At 41.1% G+C, this 20,582-nt stretch overlaps 1 protein-coding gene across 1 annotated transcript; it reads right to left on the reverse strand.

Moving 5' to 3' along the window:
* Nucleotides 1-7,915: 7,915 nt before the first annotated feature.
* Nucleotides 7,916-19,715, reverse strand: LOC124305294 (aristaless-related homeobox protein-like). Its single transcript, XM_046764548.1, has 4 exons — nt 19,312-19,715; nt 15,269-15,546; nt 10,676-10,763; nt 7,916-8,953 (listed from the first exon to the last, which is right to left on the reverse strand). Exons 1-4 carry the CDS (start codon nt 19,388-19,390, stop codon nt 8,463-8,465), a joined length of 936 nt encoding a protein of 311 aa, XP_046620504.1. The 5' UTR covers nt 19,391-19,715; the 3' UTR covers nt 7,916-8,462.
* Nucleotides 19,716-20,582: the final 867 nt, after the last annotated feature.

Consider the following 20,582-nt stretch of genomic DNA (forward strand, 5'->3'; position numbering starts at 1 on the left):
AGAAAGAAAGAAAAAAAAAAGAAAATAGTGTTACACCACACCGCGCCGCGTTAAATCCGTTGTGAAGTCTCGACAAAGAGGGTCGGTTACAGGGTTATACTTTACCCAACTCCGCCGCATGGCCGATTCGGTTTCCCGGGCACTTAGGCACATCACGGACGTTCATTCCGCCGGTGAGCAACGCCGATTGGTCGGCTCCGGGGGAAAAACGGCACGAACACAATGCGCCGACTCCGTCGCTACGACGCGGCAACGGAACGATTCTCCTTTCGGTTGCAAAATTCCTTTCTCATCCCTCTCTCAAATACTCTCTCTCTCTCTCTCTCTCTCTCCGCTGTAGGAGAGACTCTCTCGAGAGCCGCGGGGTACCTCAAGGACCTTTCAATTCATGACCAAAGGACCTCCTGCGGTGACGACGACAGATGCGGACACCCGGTATATCGCTCATTGTGTTTATGCTTCCCGTGTTTGGCCACAAAAGTATCTTTTATTGTAACGCGGGGAACCGCCTCTACACCCTACACCCCTCCCCCCCCCCCCCCCTCCCGCCATCCCTCCGCTGCCACCAAGTACGAAACCTACCCTGTTGTTACACACTTACTTAACCGCATCGTTCCTCAGTCACAAAACCGCTCGACAACGAAACTGTATAAAGTAGGCGCTAGGCGAAATCCGAACAACACCTCGACCCAAACGACAAGGCGGGCTAAGCTTTCAAATTTGTTGTTGTTTACCCCTCGGGCCCTGTGGAAAGGAAAGAAAAAAATCATGTGAACTGGTATCCCATCCCCGAACCGCCAATTTTGACCCTCGCGTATTCGTTACCGCTTTTCTCCACTTGACACCGACCCTCCTTATTTTTTCCCCCTATCGCATTCCGCGCTCAATCGCGTCCGCCGGAAATGGCGGGTGGTGAATTTCGCCTTCGTTTTTATAGGCCGCCATTTTTGACTGTTGGTTAAACTTATCTTTTTTTTTTTTTTCTTGTCAGATCGACCGAAGGACTTACCTTTTCCGTAAAAGTAACCCGGCAGGGGTAATTTTCTCACCAATAATATAAGCTCGATTGTCTGAAACCATTAGAGATTAGGATTTCTCAGCATTTGCGTGTTTGATTTTGGAAATAAACTTTTTAATAATATTTTCACGGTTTAATTATTTTCCTCAATAATAGGTTCATCGAATAATCGCATATATGGTTAATTCAAAGAACCGATTAATAGAAAAGAAAAAACGACGTTCAATTTCAAAGAACCGACGTTATTTGAAACGAAACAAAAGCAATTAATTGATTAATCTCGCAGCCTTAATTCTTACCCAATGGTATAAGCTGAAACAAAATGGTGCAAAGACTCACGTTAGAACACTGAGAAAAATTTCATTTGTTACAGTAACTAGAAAAATTCAGTGAAACAGGTATCGTTAAAAAAACTGTTTTTATTGTTGGAATTAGGAAAAACGAGGTACGCCTAACCATTTTGCGCTATCGTCGATCCTTTTTTGGTAATTGCAACGCAAAATCAGTTTCTTCGGTTTACTCTGCTTTTTCAGTTAAAAAACGCTTTGACGTCAATTTATCGTTGCACAAGTATTAAATTTTCGCAACAGTTGCAAGAAAATATCGCAACAGTGATCGTAATGAAAAAGAATAGCAACGGTAAGAAATGAAAATAATTAAGGACTGAGCGGTAACCCCTCGCGGAAAAAAAACTCCAAATTGGTTGTAAATTCGTAGCCCTAACTTTCTTACGTGGAAATTAGCATTATCTACGAATTGGGGGTACGAATTTACACCCAAGTGGGGTTTTTTTTTCCGCGAGGGACCGGAACAAAAAATTTCTCTCAGTGAAATAACCTTCGACCCCAGCAGACACGAAACACGAAAAATTAATAAACGAGCGACATATTGCAAATGGTTGAAAAATTTTGCATTTTGCATCGTCGATATCTCGAGGTAAAAATGAAACCGCGTGTTCGCTGCGGAGAGAAGAGAAGGAAATATGCACGGGGGTGTATCGATTTCCATCTTAATCAGATCTCAATATCTCAATTACGGTTTAATCCGCGCGGTCCCCGGTTTGTTTGCAGTTCAGATTTTCAATCCACGAGAGAGAACCATTGTCTGACGGAAAATCCTTCCTCCCCTACGCCCATCGCGTTCCGCGTCTCGTGGCTTAACTTTTTCATTCTCTTACAAATTGCTGGTTTCTGTTTAACCGTTACAAGCACGACGACGTCGACCCGAGGAGCTCTTTCGCGAATCGGATAACGATCGTGAAAACCGTACCCTGATAAATTCACTGAAAGCTGCTGCTGCTGTACCAAGTCTCTAAAATGCATATCTGATCATAGTTCAGCACCATTTTCATCAACCCAGACAAGATGGCGACCATCTCTTTTCTATACTCTGAACTTAAACTTTCCCGAAGAATATACTTCAAGAATAAATAAGGAATGAAATTATTTTTACGCTTCCATCTAAGCAACTTTTGTTATTACGATGGAATTGTTTTTTTTTTTTGTTTTTTTTTATGGTAAATTTGATGAAAGTCGATAAAAACGTGTGTAATTAAAATTTCCGCAGAAGCAAGCGACGCGAGGCGATCACAGGAAAGGAAAGGTGTAACATAATTACATTTATCGCCTGTAGTACGTACGCCGTGGCTAATCTAATAGATTTATTATGTAGTTTTTAACTCGGTTCGATCGTTTTAATAAAGCGTGAGAATACCGAAGCTGTGCGTATAGAGATTTTGATAAGATGCTTTGTGTATTGCATTAGGTGCGCCTATTATATCAACTTATATCCACACCGTACACAACACGCATTATCTCATCGACCCTGCACCCGGTTTTCCCCGCGAACCACTAACTTTATTATTTTATTTTTTTTTTTTCTTAATAACAGACCGCCTTTGATTCGGGATCTATGTATAATAGTACACATGTGGCCGCGTGGGTGCAATCAAATAATAACCCTTTATTAAGGAGCTTCATCTGCATTGCACAATTTTTACCGTCAAACTTGAAGCCCTCGTAATTTCTCGCCATCGAAATCGTTCTGGAGAAAATTTGAATCTCTTTTCTTTTTTAATATTCACATACCTCTGATACTGTAGGGATCAAGTGCCGGCTACAGTTCGCCAAAATAGAGCTGAGAGCCGAAATGAGCCTCGGTATATAACGCGTATCGCGTACAGCGGGCGTATAACACGGTATTTTTATTTCCTCTATTCATTTACTCGTTTTTTTTCGCTTCAACTCCGTGCTAGTATTTTATTTCGGGGATCAAGCATTTCGCGGATGAGAAAAAAATAATTATATATTGAATTTCTTGTATCGCCGATCAGCCGATTTTCAGTTTCAAACAGTTTTTTCTACCGCCAATCAAGTAACTACGTAACAATCGGTAATGTCGAGTTTTAATACTAAGATAAGTGTACCAGTTATCGACCCTGTACCAATTATTGACATTTTTTGATTGTATCTGATCGATCCTTAGTTATAAAATTACCAAAAAATGAATCTGCAGAGTGTAACCTTCTAGCAATTGGTTTTAACCATCGAGAAATTCACAATTCGTGCCATCAGTTCATAATTTTGGTAAATAAAAGGGTCAGTATTTGGGTCTACTAAACGTGTCAATAACTGGTACGCTCAACTTGATTGTAAGATTTTGAGGCGCAAGGCAAGTCGGGCCAACTAAATGAAACTCCTTCAACGTTTTTCATAGTCAGTAGCCCCCTGACCTCTGCAAAAAGTGAAAATGGAATCCGTCCGGCATTGTGCCTGCGTATAATAACACAAGATGGCTAATGCCAGACACGCAGAGCGTAGTTTGTAGCTTCCCACGTTTTGTACGCGATCCCGTTCCTTGCATGGCTGCAAAGCTGGCATATCGTTTCTGCGGCTGATGGCTTCTAATGGCATTAATGAAGCGTGTGCACACAGTGAGTGTACGTAATGTACGCGGCAAAGATTCATGCCGGGATTACGTACGCGAGGTTATACATGCGACTATAATCTATAATAAAACTAATTTTTGAGCATAAGCGCACAGTCAGATGACTTCACCCCGTGTGAAATACGCGGATCCTGCAATGCGAACAGCCGAGAATCAGGCGCACCTCGAAATACCTTTTCAAATCGAACTCTTTGTCCCCCCAGCAGCTAGCTGCAGCATTTAATCGCCGCGGGGCGAACCAACAACGCTTGTTCTGCAGGTGCGGAAACATTGCCTTCGTTTTACAAACCTCGTTATTATACGGCTTCGACTTTACTTGCCGATCGATGTGCCGTGCATCGTGTGCAATTACTTACTTCGTTGCAGGTTAAAACATCTGGTGGAATTTGTCCTAGGGATATTTCTGTTCTTTTATACTGTTACTAGAATATTCTGGCGAAATGGGTATTGTTACACTTTTCTTACATTAACGGTTCGAATATTGATAAAATTAGAAAACCGTATGGTAAAGGTTGACTATTTAGGGAGCGTTCCGAAACTAGCTCGCGGCGATAAAAAGTCCCTAGCACAGAAGCAGAGCTACATACTCAGAAAGAGATCAAAGATTGTTGACAGTACTAAGCTGGTAGCTAATTTCGGAACGCACCCTTAGCGTGATTATAGTTGCCAATACTAAATCTTTGGCTATTGCAAGGTTAGCTCTGTCTTTTTTTTTTTTTTTAATCTTATTGCCATAATTTGTTAGCTAAGGATGCTCTCATATTAGATAGCAGCTCTAAAAACTCCCCAGGACAGAGGCAGAGCTACTTCCGAACTTAGCAGCGCAAAAGAGGTAAAAGATTGTCGACAGCAGTGGAAGCTGACATCGGAACGCATCCTAAATGAAGCCTTGTAATTGATTTGTTGTAGCCCCAACATCGGGCTGTGGAAATATACAGTAACAAAAGAATATAGTTCGATTTCGACGATAGGTAAAAATAATAGTAACTAGTGCTACATTCTTTGTTTACAGCAATATATAAAACTCATTTTCGTTTCTCACCTAGAACTACATACTTTACAAATTTTGGTGAACAGCTAAACCTTATAGATACACGAGAGCTATAAATGAGACGAATCTCGGTTCAATTCTGAAATCACTGTTTCTTATGCTACAATTAATTTCAAATAATTAACTCGATTCCAGTGAGAGTCCGTACATTTTTGGTCACAGCAGAAATCCGAGGATCTCTCGAAGATTCCGCAGGTCCGGCAGGTGAAGACCACGAAGTAGATGGGGGAAAAAAAAAAACAAAAGATCGGTGTACAATGGGCGTATTAAATCGCGCATAGCGCATATATACGTACCTGTACACCGATACACGATGGATGCAGATGAACAGCGGCGAGCGTTGAATTTGATAATGGGATGATTGAAGAGAATAATAATGAGGGAGCGTAATTACGGCGATTTCAACAGCTTAGAAGGAGAGGGGATCCAGCGATTATTTCCATGGACGGTGCGGCGGGAGGGGGGGGGGGGGGACCGTAATCTCTCGAGTAGAAGGCGGAGGCGTATCTGTGTTCCAGCATTTCACAGCTTTTTAACAACTCAAGGTATGGATCCCGCGGTATGAAGTGAGCATATTACTATTGAGAATAAGTACCCGGCTTCGCGATAGGGGTGGGGGGGGGAGGAGAGAGGGTGCGGAGAGGAGAAGTTCCTGGACGAAACTCACCCACCCTCTCACCGCCTGCAGATCTCCCGAGGACTTGAGTTGAGCGCTACCCCCGAGTGACGCCCCCGCCGACGGGGAAATGGGAAATGGGAAATGGGAAACGGGGAGGTGGTGTACAATGGGCACTAATGGATCTCAAGCTGCCGCAAGAGGCGCTGCTTTTAATCTAATTGTCCTCCGTAGGCTGCCGAGATCTTCAACAGTGGATGTCAATCTCGGTATCGCGGCACGGTTGTGCGATCGCTTTTCACCTGCCTTCGTGTGAGGAGAATTAATTGTAAAAAAGGAGAGGGTCAACGGTACACGTACACGTCTCTTGATTATTTTTGTTTTCTCACCGTGGCAGAAAAATACATGACATGGTTTTTGATGTAAAATTGGAAGATCGTTTTTTAAAGCTGTATAAAAAAAAAAGAAAAAAACTGAATGTGAAAAGTATACGTTGAACGAAATTTGCAGTTACTGTTAGCCCAAAGCCGTTATGCCTGTTTTCATTTTTTTACCATAACCAAAAAATTTCACGCATACTTCTGGATAAGAAATGAAAATTAGTCTAGTATCCACATCGTTCTACTATTGTTTTTGATTATCGTCATTCGTACTGGTTTCTTGTAACTCAATTGCGACTGTTTCATTTTCGTGCGACAAAAAATTGATAGTTGGGCCTCATTTGTTGGTTGAACAAAAATTAGTCAACTGAACAAACAGATTTATTTAACGTTGCGATAAATAGAAAATGTAGTCTTGAGAGCTACGATCACACTGAATAATTATTTGCACAATATTTTCTCGCAATTCAAACGACTTTTAAACCTTTACGATAGCGATACTTGTTTTACTAGAATTTTCTAATAACTGCAGCTAACATGTCTGAAAATATCTTTATCACTCCGGGGCGTGTCTTTAATTACTCTAATTCAGTGACTTTTTAAGCTGTTATATTTCCTTAGTAGGTGCAGTTTATCAGACATTGTTCGATGCGACGTCGGGAATTAGATACGAGTATAGTTTATAGATCCATGTTATTCCTATGAGAATTAATTTATGTTGAGTGAAAACAGGCGCGATTGATCGTCGCCATCGATTATACGAATAGACGATCTTAAACGAAGTATTACAGTTATATTTTTACTTGATTCTATTCGGATTCTTTTTTCGTTTTCTTGTTTATTCTCCATTAATTTTCAAATATTATTTTTTCATACGATGCCCGCGGCGCTTCTGAGCTCGCACGGCGTTCTAATAACGTTAATAAATTGGCCCCGGGGATGTAATTGCGTTTGTGCGTGCCGTACAAATGTATCGACGGCCTGGCGTATTCAGCTATTAACGCCAAAACCAGAGCGAGCGAGAGAAAATGAGAAAGCGAGTAAAGGACAGGGTGGAGAATTAGAGAGTACGTGTTGAAGCCCGTACGTTGTAGAGTGAGAAGAAAAAGAGGTATGTTTAAAAAATAAAAACAGAGAAATAGATATACCAAGTTCACACGCAGGTCCGTGGGAATTACGCGATGTCGTGCGCTTCGCTACATGTATATAATAGCATCGAAAACACAAATTCAAACTGGCGTAATGACACCCTTTAGCGTTGCCGTATGACAGTCAAATCTCTTCTTGATTTACGATCAGCGGTGAAAAATTGCCGTTTCAACAACGAGGCGCGTCTCCACAATTCCAATCAGCGGGCTAGCTTTTCGTGCTTTCCTTATTGTATCCACCAATCTTACCGTATACCTGCACGAATCCTTAAATTATCTTCATCCGTGATCGAGTAGGTGGTTGATGAACGAAACTCGACAAGGAAAACTGTCTCTTATATTTATAGAATAATAAAAGAATACAATGGAATAATTGAGTCACGAATACAATTACCAAAAAGTCACGATAAAGCTCACCGTATTTTAAGCATTCAAAGTATATAACCAATCGGTACGTCGTACACAAATCAAAATCGTTTTATTTTTTACTATTTGCAGTTACGGTGGTCACTTCATTTATCTGGATACACTTAAAACCGTCCGTTTATAGGTAGAATGATCTCGGAACAAAATTGGAATCGGAGCAACTAATTAGCAATCGAATCGTTGTGTTGAACGTGAATCCGACAGTGCCGGGTTGATTGCACAGGCACATCAATTATCCTGATTTAGAGAGAAAGGATATCAGTCAGGGAAAGTGAAGAGGTACGATGGGATTGCCGTTAAAGGTAAGAAGCTGAATAATAAAAGCTCAACTCTTCTCTATATCGTAGGATTATTATTATCGGTATTATTAATATTAATATTATGATCAGTATTGAATCGTATCCTAATCATAACCTATTCAATAATACATATTTACACAAGTAATACACGATAATAGATACATGATATACCGACGTGTGTATATACGTGTACACGATATATTTTTTTACAAAACTCTCTATGCTATATTGTATATGTATATTAGGTACAATGCACGGGTGGGAAAGCCTTCGTCCGTAATAATCGAGAAATCGGCTTCAATCCACGTACAGATGTATGATATTTTATATTCATATACTCTGTAGTCGAAATTTTTCTCCTTTTACTTTTTCGCCCCTACCTTATAATTCAATCGAGATTTATCGTTACTACGCGTCTTTATCCTTAGTTCACATATCGTCCGGGGGAATGAAAACAATGTCGAAGAAGTTTCGATCCTGGCTACGAGCTACAACGTCATCCGGATGTCTTTTCTAAAAACGAATGAACGGGAAAAGAAACGAGTGGCGAAACGGCTACCGACGAATTCTCCTATAAGTTAATTGTCCGTCTTGCGAATCGCCTCCTGAGCCTTGACTCTCAGGATCTCGGCACTCTGTCTTCTGACCTCGTCGTCCGAGGACGTGGAGTCCTCGTCCCTGTCGTGCTTGGCGCTCAAGTTCTGGGGGAGATTCTGAACGCCGAGATTTAGGGGCAGGTGGTGGAGCTGGCTCGGGTTTACGGGGTGCGAGGCGCCACCCCCGAGCTGAGAAGCGATCGTCGGGTGATTCATCGAGCCCATCGAACCCCCGAGCGGAAGTCCGGCGCCCGCCAGCGACGCTAAATTCGGCGGCAACGGCAGCCCGATGTACTGGGACAAGATCGCGTGCAGGGGGGCTAATTTCGGTGCCCCCGTCGCCCACGGGGGTGGAAACACCGGCGGTATGAACCACGGGAAACCACCGGACGACGGCGAGCTCGAATCTCCTCCCGGAAGTCCCGCTGCCGCAGTCTGGAGAAGATGAGCGTGCAACGAGAGCTCGTTTACACCTGAAAATTAGCAGTTCAACTTTTATTTCGACGTTTTTTCAGTAAAACTTGCCGTTTCAAGAGAGGTTTACAAAGGAAAACGATCCAGTCTATCGCAGATTTATCAATTTTCTTTTTTTTTTTTTTACGGTCAAGTTCGTGTATTCGAAAGACATTGATGCTTGAGCGAGGGCGTCCGCAAGTCTGTGCAACGAATAATCGAACCGGGATCTAAATAACCCGATTATCGATCGACTAAATGCGCCTTTTACGTTTCTGTACGTCGAGTCTAATTACAAAGGCTGCCCGATGTTGCTGGTGTGTGATGTACACGCGTTGGTTGCAATCCGGGTTATCACTGACAGGCGATATATACTAATCGACTAATGAATACTCTCTGGCGTTAAATTCTGGACTGTGTGTGAATTACTGTGCCTGGCTACCATCGCTGCACCCTCCGTGAGACCACGCACGAATCGAGGCGTGTACCTATAATTATTATTATCATTAATACTGTGTATTATAGGTGTTTGTACGCACACACAATCCCCCACCCCCTACCGCCCTTCCACGACACGATGATCTCTTTGAAACGGAATTGTAGAATTTATTCTCGTCGTGATCTGTATAAGATTTAACGGTAGAATAAAATCGAGCTTTCCTGTCAGAGGTAAAAAAAAATGATCGCGATAAATAATTGAATGTTAATATTTACACCCTGAGTTCGTATAATAAAAACGACGTGAAAAAGAAACTTGTGCTGTGTGAATTATTACTTAGACGCGAGAATTGTGAAAATTAATATGGCCGTCAGTCGTTCGATTGCCATTTTATTCGGACTGTAAAATCGTTCACCGCAATTTTCAGCTGTTGCAAGTTACTTCAGACTGAACAAAATAATGGCAAGAACTTTTTAAGCGTCGTTCCGGTTATATCGAATGCCTGGAATATGAGAATTAAGCCCGCGAAATTCGAATAATTTTTTTGCGAGCTTCGTTCACGGTTTCCATTCGTAAATGATTTTGAACACGGAAATACTTGAATTGCTTGGAAATAAAAAAAAATAATAATAACGTTTTTAACGGTCGGGATGACTGTTATCAAATTTTTTTTTCACCCTAATACGCTTGTGGACTACCATAATTTACCAATGATATTGCGACACACTGACGTCAGAGACATATCGCGAGGTGTACGCGAAGAGACTATCTGCGATAAATCAGATCCCGCGCCGAAAGATCGTCGTTACCGATAACAAAATTAACCATAATTGTCTTCCGATTCTATCTACCCTTCGAACGTCCCGCGCGTATACACAAAAATACCGGATCTAGGCGCGTACACAATGTACATGTGTAATAATATCGCGTGGAAATATAAGCTCTCCTGCAAGTTTTGCATTAATGACCGCGTGGAACCCGTGCAGCAGGCAGAAGCGAACCGCGATGTGTCACCATTCGTATGTACGATCTATTATACACGTACGAATTATACTCGCACCGTATTTTTTCACAAACACAAATTGACCCGTTAGTTTGTTTATTTGATTGAAGGTAAGGGCTGATTCTTTGTCATTTTTTCCCTTTAGGTTTAATACTTTTCTCTGCTGTTCCGTAGGAATTAATTGATTCGTTAATTTTTCATTGTTTTATGTTGTGCCCGCGCGGTTCAAAATTCACCCTAGATTCCAAAGCGTTACATCTACGCTAAACGAACGAAATATAACTATATGTTGAAACTCACCTCCTTGGTCAACGTGCATAAAACTCGTGTCACGTCCCAGCGCTTTCTCTCTCTTCCGCCATTTAGCTCGACGATTTTGGAACCATACCTGGAATCAAAGAATGAAAATAATTACTATACAAGGGTGCGGACGGTGCATTGAGTTTCATTTCGCCGTCTTTATTTTTCGCTTCTTTTCCATACCACACCATGCTATGTTGATTTTCGACTCATCGTATTTATATTATGCAAGCACGTCTGATGCGTTTTTTCAAGCGCGTTTTCCGTACGTAAAGTACTCATTTCTATGACCGTAGAGTTTGTCTACGAGTGCGCATGCGCACTCGCAAACGAATCTGCCATTACGCGATCCTAACCTCAATTTCGTACTTCGTGTGCAACAAAGAAGCGATGATCTTTTCGCCTCGCGTATTCGCAACCAAAGTTGTTGGTCTTCTTGTTACGCAGTATACTCTTGTAATCCGTATTGTACACTGGGTAAGGGTAAAAAACTAAAATTGCTGATCGATAAAAGGACCAGAATATCGAGGTTTCATAGACGCGAAAATCTTGTACGTAGAATTTAAGAATGTGGAAACTCCAAGCGCTAAAAATTGAAAGTATATAGAAACTCAAAATACAGAAAGGCAAAGTATAGAAAGTTCAAGACATGAAATGTCAAAATCGAGAGTCTGTATACGATTCTGTATTATCGAGAGAAATTCTGACGATTCTACAGTTCGACATTCTGTGTTCCAACCTTTCTAATCTTTTACTTCTTTACACTTCGACATTCAAACTTTTATAATTCCATAAATTGAGTTTTCGCTTTCTTAAAAGTTCGATACTGTGGCCCTTCGATTTTTCTCATCTTTTTATATTTTCACCCTCGCCCTGTAGACCACTATGGATTCTTCGCTATTACTTTACGAAATCGACTACACGAGGAGACGAGGAGCCGTTTCGGGACAGGTTTCAGCATGAGAACCCCTGCCGGCGTATCTGAGCGGCCAACAAAAGCCGAAGCTCTCCAGCCTGATTAAGCTAATTGTTAACAATTATCGTGATTTCACGAGGAACACCCCACCCCGAAACGAGTGGATATAACCCAGCCGGACCCCATTCGATTCGCTTTCTATAGACTCGCGGACGGACCCCCGACTATACATGCACACGCCCTACTAATCGCGTGTAAGCAGACGTCGAATTAAATGCACACATACGCAAACGCAGCGCGGAAACAAGGGAAGAATTAAAAAGCCCCGAACTCTTCCCATTATATTCTCGGCTTCGATTTTTTTCCCTCACACATCTGCCATTATTAATCCCTCTGTTAACATTTCGATATGAATTTTCGTTTTACTTTAATTTATTTTATAATCCAGCGTGTAAAATTAATCATGTGATGTATAATGCATATACGATATACGATATATTTACTGGAAACGAATTAGGAAATAGAATCTTTTCAGAATTTTACGCTATCGCGATCCTACAGCGACGCGATTCGTGTGTGTGTGTGTGTGTGTGTGTGTCCGACATGTCGGTACAGGGGTTTAATTACGCGTTTCGTAATTGCGACTAATTGTATAATTGTCTTACAGAATTGCCGGCGACGTGTATAAGTGCTCCGTGCGTACGGCTTTCGCGAGAGTCTTAATGCTCGTTTTCGCGTTTTCCGCAACCCGGTGTAATAAACTTTAAATTACGTTAAATTAAGTCCGCGACGAGATGTCTCAAGTTATAATATACGTCTGTACTTGTATACACGCATATAACGCTCACCCTACAACGGAAATCCATTTTCATACCTCCAAATTAGAAATTAAACTGCTCCGAAAAAGATGGAAAGAACATTTGTAGCCAGCTGTATTATAATGTAAATTGAATATACTCGAGTGTACCAATACTGTATCTTACTGCTTTTCTCTTGTTTTCCTTTACGCAAATTCGTTTACACATAATATTCTTCTTTCAATTATTTCGTCTAAAAATGATATTCTATTTTATTCTTATTCTGGAATTTAATAAAACAAATCTGTATCAAAAAGAGAACAATCCTGTTCCGTTTTCTCGCAAGTTACACAAAGACATTTTATACCATACGTTTATGAATTTCGCCGTTCTAATTCCCGTGGCTCTTGACAAATTTAAACTAGAAGAAATAGTGAAATAAATAATTAATCAGATTTTCAGAATCTTAAATTCATTTTCGATGAATAAATACATGTGCCTACTAAAAAACAACAAAATTCTCGTTGTCGCGACAGAATAAAAATTTTCACGTTCATATACATACATAATATTACATCAAGATCCACGTAAAGTGAAAAAAAAAAAAACAATTAAAAACTCCCCAATAACAGAGAGAGTGAAAAGGAGTCGACGAGATAGATCGAAAACTAAAAATCATTTGCTTTAAAAAGACACAAAAAAAAAAAAAAAAATGATACATCGACCTTGTCTACGCGGGATAAAAGAGCAATGAATGTAACGAAACTGAAGGAAAGATCGACGTGTGACTGACGAACGGGGTGGTGCACGTTCGAGTTGCATCGGGGGTGCATCAAGCTCGGCCGCGGAGAAGGACGAGGGTGCTGACGGATCATTTAGCGGTTTTGTCGAGCGACAACCAATTGCCGGCATTGTCGCTTCGCTGTACCACAATGGGCCAATCGGAATCCGACGTCTCTCTCTCTCTCTCTCTCTCTCTTTCCCACCCCCGCACCGCGCTGCGGCGCTCTCTTTCTTTCCGTCGCCTTCTCTCTTTCTCTCTTTCACCCTCGCGTACACGTCGCTTCGTCGATCCCGTTTCGCTGCAGTTTCACGCCGTTCGATCAGCTAGCGGGGAACCGAAAACCGACCGACGCGACTACCAGTTACGCTAATCGGGGGTTGGATTTAGAAAAGGGGGCCAGGAGAGAGAGAAAATTGGCCGTCTCGTTGAAAAAATAGAAAACGTAAAATAAAAAAAAAAAAAATTGGAGAGTCGGAAATTTGGGCGAAACTCGCTAGGAGATAAATTACGGCGTTAAATAAAATATACAAGTTTTATTAAAGGAGTAAGTTTGCCACGAATTGATACTGCGAAATTTGAAATCAGGGAAGCTGAAAATACTAGTATTAAAGATGACCAAGCCTGAAACATCGATGCTTCATTTTCAAATATATCCAAAATTGTTTAAAAAAGTCTAATAGATTCGTTCGATGTCACTATACAAAGTCGCTGTAACAATTTTTCGTTTTTGTTCATCAGCCAATTCAATATTGACATAATTTTGTTGATCGTGATAAATATCGTCAGACTGTTGTAAAATCAGGTGAAGGAAATAAGAATATAGTATTTATCACTAAACACTCAATTCACAGCTATCGCGTGGTAAGATTGAAGAACAAAAAAAAAAAAAAAGTATTAATTTTTACCCAACCGCAAATTCAAATTCGTTCTTCGTTCCCTGATACATGGTTTTTCTTTTTTTTTCCAACTGCTCACTCTCGTCTGTTAAACGCGTAGTCGATGATGCTGTGCAACTGCCTTTTAGCCCCGTATATGCTCGGATCAAGAGATTGCGCTCACATCGAATAACAATGGTAGTAATTATTCGAGTGGCACTTAACGATGAGGCGTGCATGCACCTACGGATCCTCGCCTTCTGCTCGATATATGGGCACTTCGAGTTACATAGAATGCTTCGTACAAGTACACGCATCGTATGCAGCCATGTATGAAGGCGCCTTATATATACCTAGACGCATTTTATATCTCTCGTATTATAATTTCCCGCTTGTATAAGAGGTGACGAAGCGAATACATGAAAACACCGCGAACCCTCGTTCGGAAAATACATAATCTCAGTACCTGGAAAGAATCCAATAGCGAAATTACCTGATATTAGCCCCCCTTTGCTGTTGTACAATTGGGGACAATGAATCTGAAACGATTAATTTTTTGCACTAGACAGTTAGGTTGGCAACACAGAAAAACCTACGGCGCCACAGTCGGCCGAGCGCGAAACAAACTCAATCTCGATAAACGTAACATAACCCATGAGCGTCGAATCTAACCTTAAAATACGTGTCAATCTAACAAGTCATTATTCCAAGGTTGGATTCGACGGTCATGGGTTATGTTACGTTTACTGAGATTGAGTTTGTTTCGCGCTCGGCAGACTATGGTGCTGTAGGTTTCTCTGTGTTGCCAACTTAACTGTCTAGTGTAAAAAATTAACCCTCTCAGATTCATTGTCCCCAAGTGTACATACGTATAAGAATAAGGTAGGTATATAATGAAATTGTTCTACTTCATAATGGGTTTCTCGTTTGAAACTTTCTACCACTTTCATTATCCGGCTGAAGCTTCTAACGAGTATTACAGATGCAATTTGTAGGTCATATTTATACAGCGGAATAGGATTTTCACTGTAATAGTCCAACTACATGAAAGCAGAATCTATAAACTATCTTTTATCGTGTTCGAGATCGACATTCACACTAGTGGAAACATATCTTTGGTCAGCTTCATAAGTTCGCGAGTAAATTGAGCTCTGCAAAAATGCGTCCCCTGCTGAAGTTCCAAAATCAAACCAAACGTAATATCGTTTTAATTATAGTTACTTGAACTCTGGCCTCCGAAAGATCCAGCCTCATGGCTAGTTCTTCTCTGGTAAAAACGTCGGGATACTGAGTTTTCTCAAACGCCCTTTCGAGCTGGTGTAACTGGTAGGTTGTGAAGGTGGTTCTGGACCGCCGGACTTTCCTCGGCCGGTCGGTTTCCCCCATGTCAAGTGGGTCGTTGATGCTTTCGTTCATCTGGTGATCACTCAGATGACCCAACTCCGTTTCGCAGTTTTCACCGTCCTGATCCGATGGCGTCGCGTGTTCTACACCAAGGTCTGTGAAAAAAAGAGTTTCACTTTTGCGTGACTTCGTGACACGATATTGGTTGAAATAAAACAGCGATATTCGAGTTAATCCGCAAGACAAGAATATTTGAACAAAACTTTCGGAACCATCCCTGATTATGCAACGGCCGAACGGCCCGTTGTCTGCTACAATGTAATGCGCATGCGCTCAAATTTGAAAGCAGTTGTTTTCCAGGGCGACCAACCGTCACAAGTTCCAGTCATCAGGGAGGAAATAAAAGAGCAGATTTTACTAAAAACTGCAGAAAAAGAGGAGCGCGTCAGATTTTTTGGTAAAATATACTTCGTGAAATGTGGAATTTATTCTAGAAACATTGAAAACCACTGTGCGCAGACTAAAATCTCGCACATTTGTAGTAAAAAATCCAGATCACGTTGGTATTTTTTGCCAAAAACTTGAAAGTGTTCCTCTTCTCCTGCAGTTTTTACCCCAAAAACTTTTACAGCAGTCGGTGCTGAGCATAACTGCCAGCGACAGCTATGCAAATTTTCTAGGTTACGTTCAGCGCCGGTTGGTCACCCTGGCAAATAGCTCGTTTCGAATTTCAGCGCATACGCGTTAGATTTTTGCAAACGACGGACCATTCGGCCGTTAGACAATCACTCTGTATATTAAAGAGACGCATTGCAGGGAATTTTATCAATATCATACGGTACATGTAATCCGGGAGCTTTTACACCGGGGTATTAGATCGGCATTTGTTTGACTATAATATTCGTTTTTTTCCCTCCCTTTGGATGGGCGAATTTTTCATTTCGAACATCGACGCGTACGCAGGGTCGAAGGATTTAGCGATATATTTAATCCCCAGGTAATTCATTGCCGGTGCAGCAACTTGACTTGAAACAAAAAACGAAAATCGCAAAAACATGGAGAATAAAAAACAGGGCAAAACGAAAACCCAACTACGCTGCATCAATCATGCTTCCTGGGTAATACTCGATCGTGTCGTTGTTGTTAGCGATTAGCAAACACGGCAGTGGACCCGATATGAAGCGGCAAAGCCGAAGGGACGAAAAGGCAGGAAAGGGGCGGCGGTTTCGAGCGCACAAAATCCTCCCTTGCACACAGAGCCTCGCCCTCTTAACTCTTCAGTTCCAGCGCCCAGCGGCTACCGTTTTTACGTTGTATTTAGTTCCCTGCGAGTGCGAGCGGCTTACTGTTAAATTTAAGCAGGTACAGCCACCCTCGAAATCACCGTCCACATGTGTAAGTGCGTAAATCCATCTCCGTGCTGTCCGTGTGCAGCCTAATTTCGTCCACGCAAATCCCGTTTACGCATGCAGAAAACATACATCTCGCAAGAGTGAGGAGAGACCTCGATCATCCACCCACTAAACGTTGAGCCACTTTTTATTGGTAGGATGTGTGTACCTTCTGCCTCGATCATCTCTGTCGTAATACCTACTTCCACGGTAAAATGAGAAACAGAAAAATAGAGTCGGACGGTACGGCGGCTTGGCCGATATTAATCTGCAATAATCTGCAACTCTTGTATGGGATCGTGGATTTTAATTTGACCAAGCCTCGCCTATTCTTCAATTGAAAGATTAAACGTGACGTTAACGTGACATCGATTCACCGAGGGAGGAAAATTTGTCGAAAACATTTAAGGCCAAAAGTATACTCTAGGAAAAGAGATCGGCGCACTCCATAAACCAGTCGCGCACGACATGTCTGGCAATCTATACACCCGGATGATATGACCGACGTCATTTTATTGGGCATGAATTCAGAGAAGCGCACGTGTGTGAAGAGCGGGTATTGCAGAGGAGAGAGCGGGGAGATGTACGGGCTAATCCGGGGTGAATAGAGAGATTTTAATGTTTTTATGTCCGCGCTTATAATGGGGAGAAAAAGAGAGAGAGAGAGAGAGAGAGAGAGATCCACTTGATGCCAACCCTCTCCTCCTCTTCAACCCCGGCAGCATGCCGCCATCACCCCTCTATTGCCTTTTATTAAATCTTATACGAGCGTATACTTCGACCCAAAGCCAACTCTTGTATGTGTCTGACTGGCGTGTTCACAGGTGTTTTTCTATGCATGTGTGATAGGCGAGAAAAAAATTTGAGGGTAAGTTGGCTCGAATGAAAAATTTGGAAGAGCGAAAAAAGCCTTTGGAAATGTTGTTTGAGCATTACGACAACGAACGATAATGAGACAACGTTTCGGTCGTTGCGATGGAAGTGAATCTGAAAAAATTCGATAACGTAAATTCGATAAAAGGATTTCTCAATTAAGACGCTGAATATTATTGAAGTCTCGTGTTTTTACACCGATTCTGATGTTTTTGGGTCAATTTATTCATTCTAGAAAGCAAAGATAGTCATCTCTGGAGTGGGTAGAAATGAATTTGTATAACTGTTTGTTAATAATTACATACCAACGTTATAAATGTACTGTATCGAAAGACTTATCGAATGTATTTCAGGATTCGTGGATATTTGATCAGCGAGCGAAACAATCCAAAAAACATTATAATCGGATAAAAACCAGCCGAGTTAAATTATATCACACGTTCTAACGATAAAACATTTTCTCAAATTATTGATATCTTGACTTTAATTATTCGAATTTGCTCACATTAATATCCGTATCATAATAAAAATGTCGTATCATTTAGCGTAGTTTCATCGGCCCAAATAACATTAGTGGACAATTTTTTAAACATTTCTTTTTTCCAACTTCCTTCGACTTTCGATAAAGACGATCCGCTCGATCCGTCCTCCCAGTGAGAACGACACGAGTGTTAAAAAAATTTTTTCATAATAAACGACTCGACGCTTATAACTCCGTTACGGGACCGATTTTTGCAAATCGAAAATATCCACGTCCCATGGCAACAATAAAGAAAATGGAACGATAAGTATATCGAATGAGAAAGTGTAATGACTCGTGATTCTGTACACCTATACGTTACGGGCATAACTAGGTACGTTAGCGTAATTACCGAAATAATTAATTTCCAATTAGAACCAATAGTACATATAGTCATGGAGTAATGACGACAGCGTTAAGAACAGTTACACCCGATCGAGTTTAGCATTTCTCGCATATCCCATTATACCTACATCGGACCAGTATACGGTGCCGGATATGAAAATAATGAATGAAAGATAGCCCGCCACGGGGGGGGTCTGGGTATTTCCAACGTTCCTCATAATTACCCATAACCATACCCATAACAACACGCAGGCGGCTTACTGTTCTCCTAGCTTCCTATTTCCGGATTATGCACAGCTCCTATACCCACGGATGTACCGACAGTCACCGAAAACTATTAGGCTAAGCGTGAAAGAGGATATATTTATTATTCTTTTAACTTTCAAATTTCGACAGCTCATTTTCCAAACGTCCTTAAGGTAACCACCGGGCCCCCTTTATTCACTTAGAAATTTCCCTAATGACGGGTCAGAAGCAAAGTGGGTCGCTAATCCTCAACCTGCGCACGCACGAAATTTCGTCCAAATATACGTCTACGTTTTCCGTTTGAGAAAATTCAAAATCTCATCTAACCTCGTGCGTGAGAAGGTGTAGAGAACAAAAAAAACAACAACAACGGCAGAAGAAACGAAAAAAAAAATTCGAAATTTTTCGAATCGTTTAGATTCCGTTTGCTTACTTAATTTTTGCCAAAATTTGCTTCCTTTCGCATGAAAATGAAAAAATCAATTGATCCTAAGATCTAACGTTACAATTATACTTAAATATGTATACCTTTGTAACAGTCTTACCTTCTTCTTTCGCATGGCCCAGAATTTGATCGATGCTGTACACATTGTTCCTCTTCTGATGATTATACGTCTGAGCCATGACGAGTTTACGACTATATTTCAGATGCACAAAAAGTGTTTGCGTGTGTAATATTTGTATATAAAGTCACTGTTCGAAACTTTCTCCCGTAACTCGGTTTGGTGGAAATTTGTTTTTTTTTTTTTTTAAGTTCCCAGGTATATGTTTTATAATTTTACATCCAATCGTTCGTACGATAAAACACGCTAGCGATACTCGCCAAAGTTAAAAACGAAAACTTTGAGCAAACTTTTTGTGGAATTTAATTTGTTTTGTTTTTGTTTTTTTTAAACTGTTAGTTTCACAATCTCTTTCGGGATTCCGAGGAGCGACTGATTCACCCTCGTCAACTCCACGGAGCGACGTCGCAACGTGAACTAAAATTCTAACCGTTAAATCATCCCCTAATATCGCGCCCTGTCGCCCCACCCTGGAAACCCTGACGCCGCCATATCGCGAAACCAGCCAATCCGGCTGTGGGATTTTCACGTAGTTCCCCCACCCCGTTCACCACCCATTTTACTCGGGGTTGAATATAAGCCAGGTTAAATATGGGCGGAGTGTACCTTGCCCCGCTTGGTGGAGGCAAAGATAGCCGTGCATCTCGGGGGAACGGACCCGACAATTTTCTATCCGTCCGAAATTTCATCCGCGATATTCAAACCACTCGAAAAATCCATGCGCGTAGAATTTTTGATATTTTTTTTTTTTTTTTTTAATTAATCTCTCATTGTCAATCAGACACCACGGATCAAAGTCTCTTGATGCCCGAGAGTGAGAATTCACTCTAGAAACTTTGAGTGATTTTATTCACGTTTCAAGTGGTAAAGTTCGTTTTTAAAGATTGCCGATGAGAGAGCTCAGTCCTTAACTAATTTAATTTTTTTCAAAATTTAATGCTTGTGCAAGAATAAATTGACGTCAAAGCCTCGCTTAACTGAAAAAGTAGAGTAAACCGAAGAAGCTGATTTTGCATTGCAATTGCCAAAAAAGGATCGACGATAGCGCAAAATGGTTAGGCGTACCTCGTTTTTCGTAATTCCAACAATATTCAAACACTTTTTTTAAACGATACCTGTTTTGCTGAATTTTTCTAGTTACTGTAACAAACGAAATTTTTCTCAGTGGGAATATTCACTCCGTCATGCGCAGTTTTTATTATAAGGTAATTTAGAGAGAATCGTTGAAATATCAGTTTTTCAACATTTTCTCA

This window comes from Neodiprion virginianus, chromosome 5 (assembly GCF_021901495.1).
Source record: "Neodiprion virginianus isolate iyNeoVirg1 chromosome 5, iyNeoVirg1.1, whole genome shotgun sequence".
In the NCBI taxonomy this organism is placed as follows: domain Eukaryota; kingdom Metazoa; phylum Arthropoda; class Insecta; order Hymenoptera; family Diprionidae; genus Neodiprion; species Neodiprion virginianus.

Coding starts and splice junctions, on each gene's coding strand:
- LOC124305294 (XM_046764548.1), bottom strand. CDS start 19,390: ATGGCTCAGACGTATAATCATCAGAAGAGGAACAATGTGTACAGCATC. Junction 15,547..19,311: donor GGGCCATGCGAAAGAAGAAG/GTAAGACTGTTA, acceptor TTTTTTTCACAG/ACCTTGGTGTAGAACACGCG. Junction 8,954..10,675: donor TATGCACGTTGACCAAGGAG/GTGAGTTTCAAC, acceptor GCTAATTTTCAG/GTGTAAACGAGCTCTCGTTG.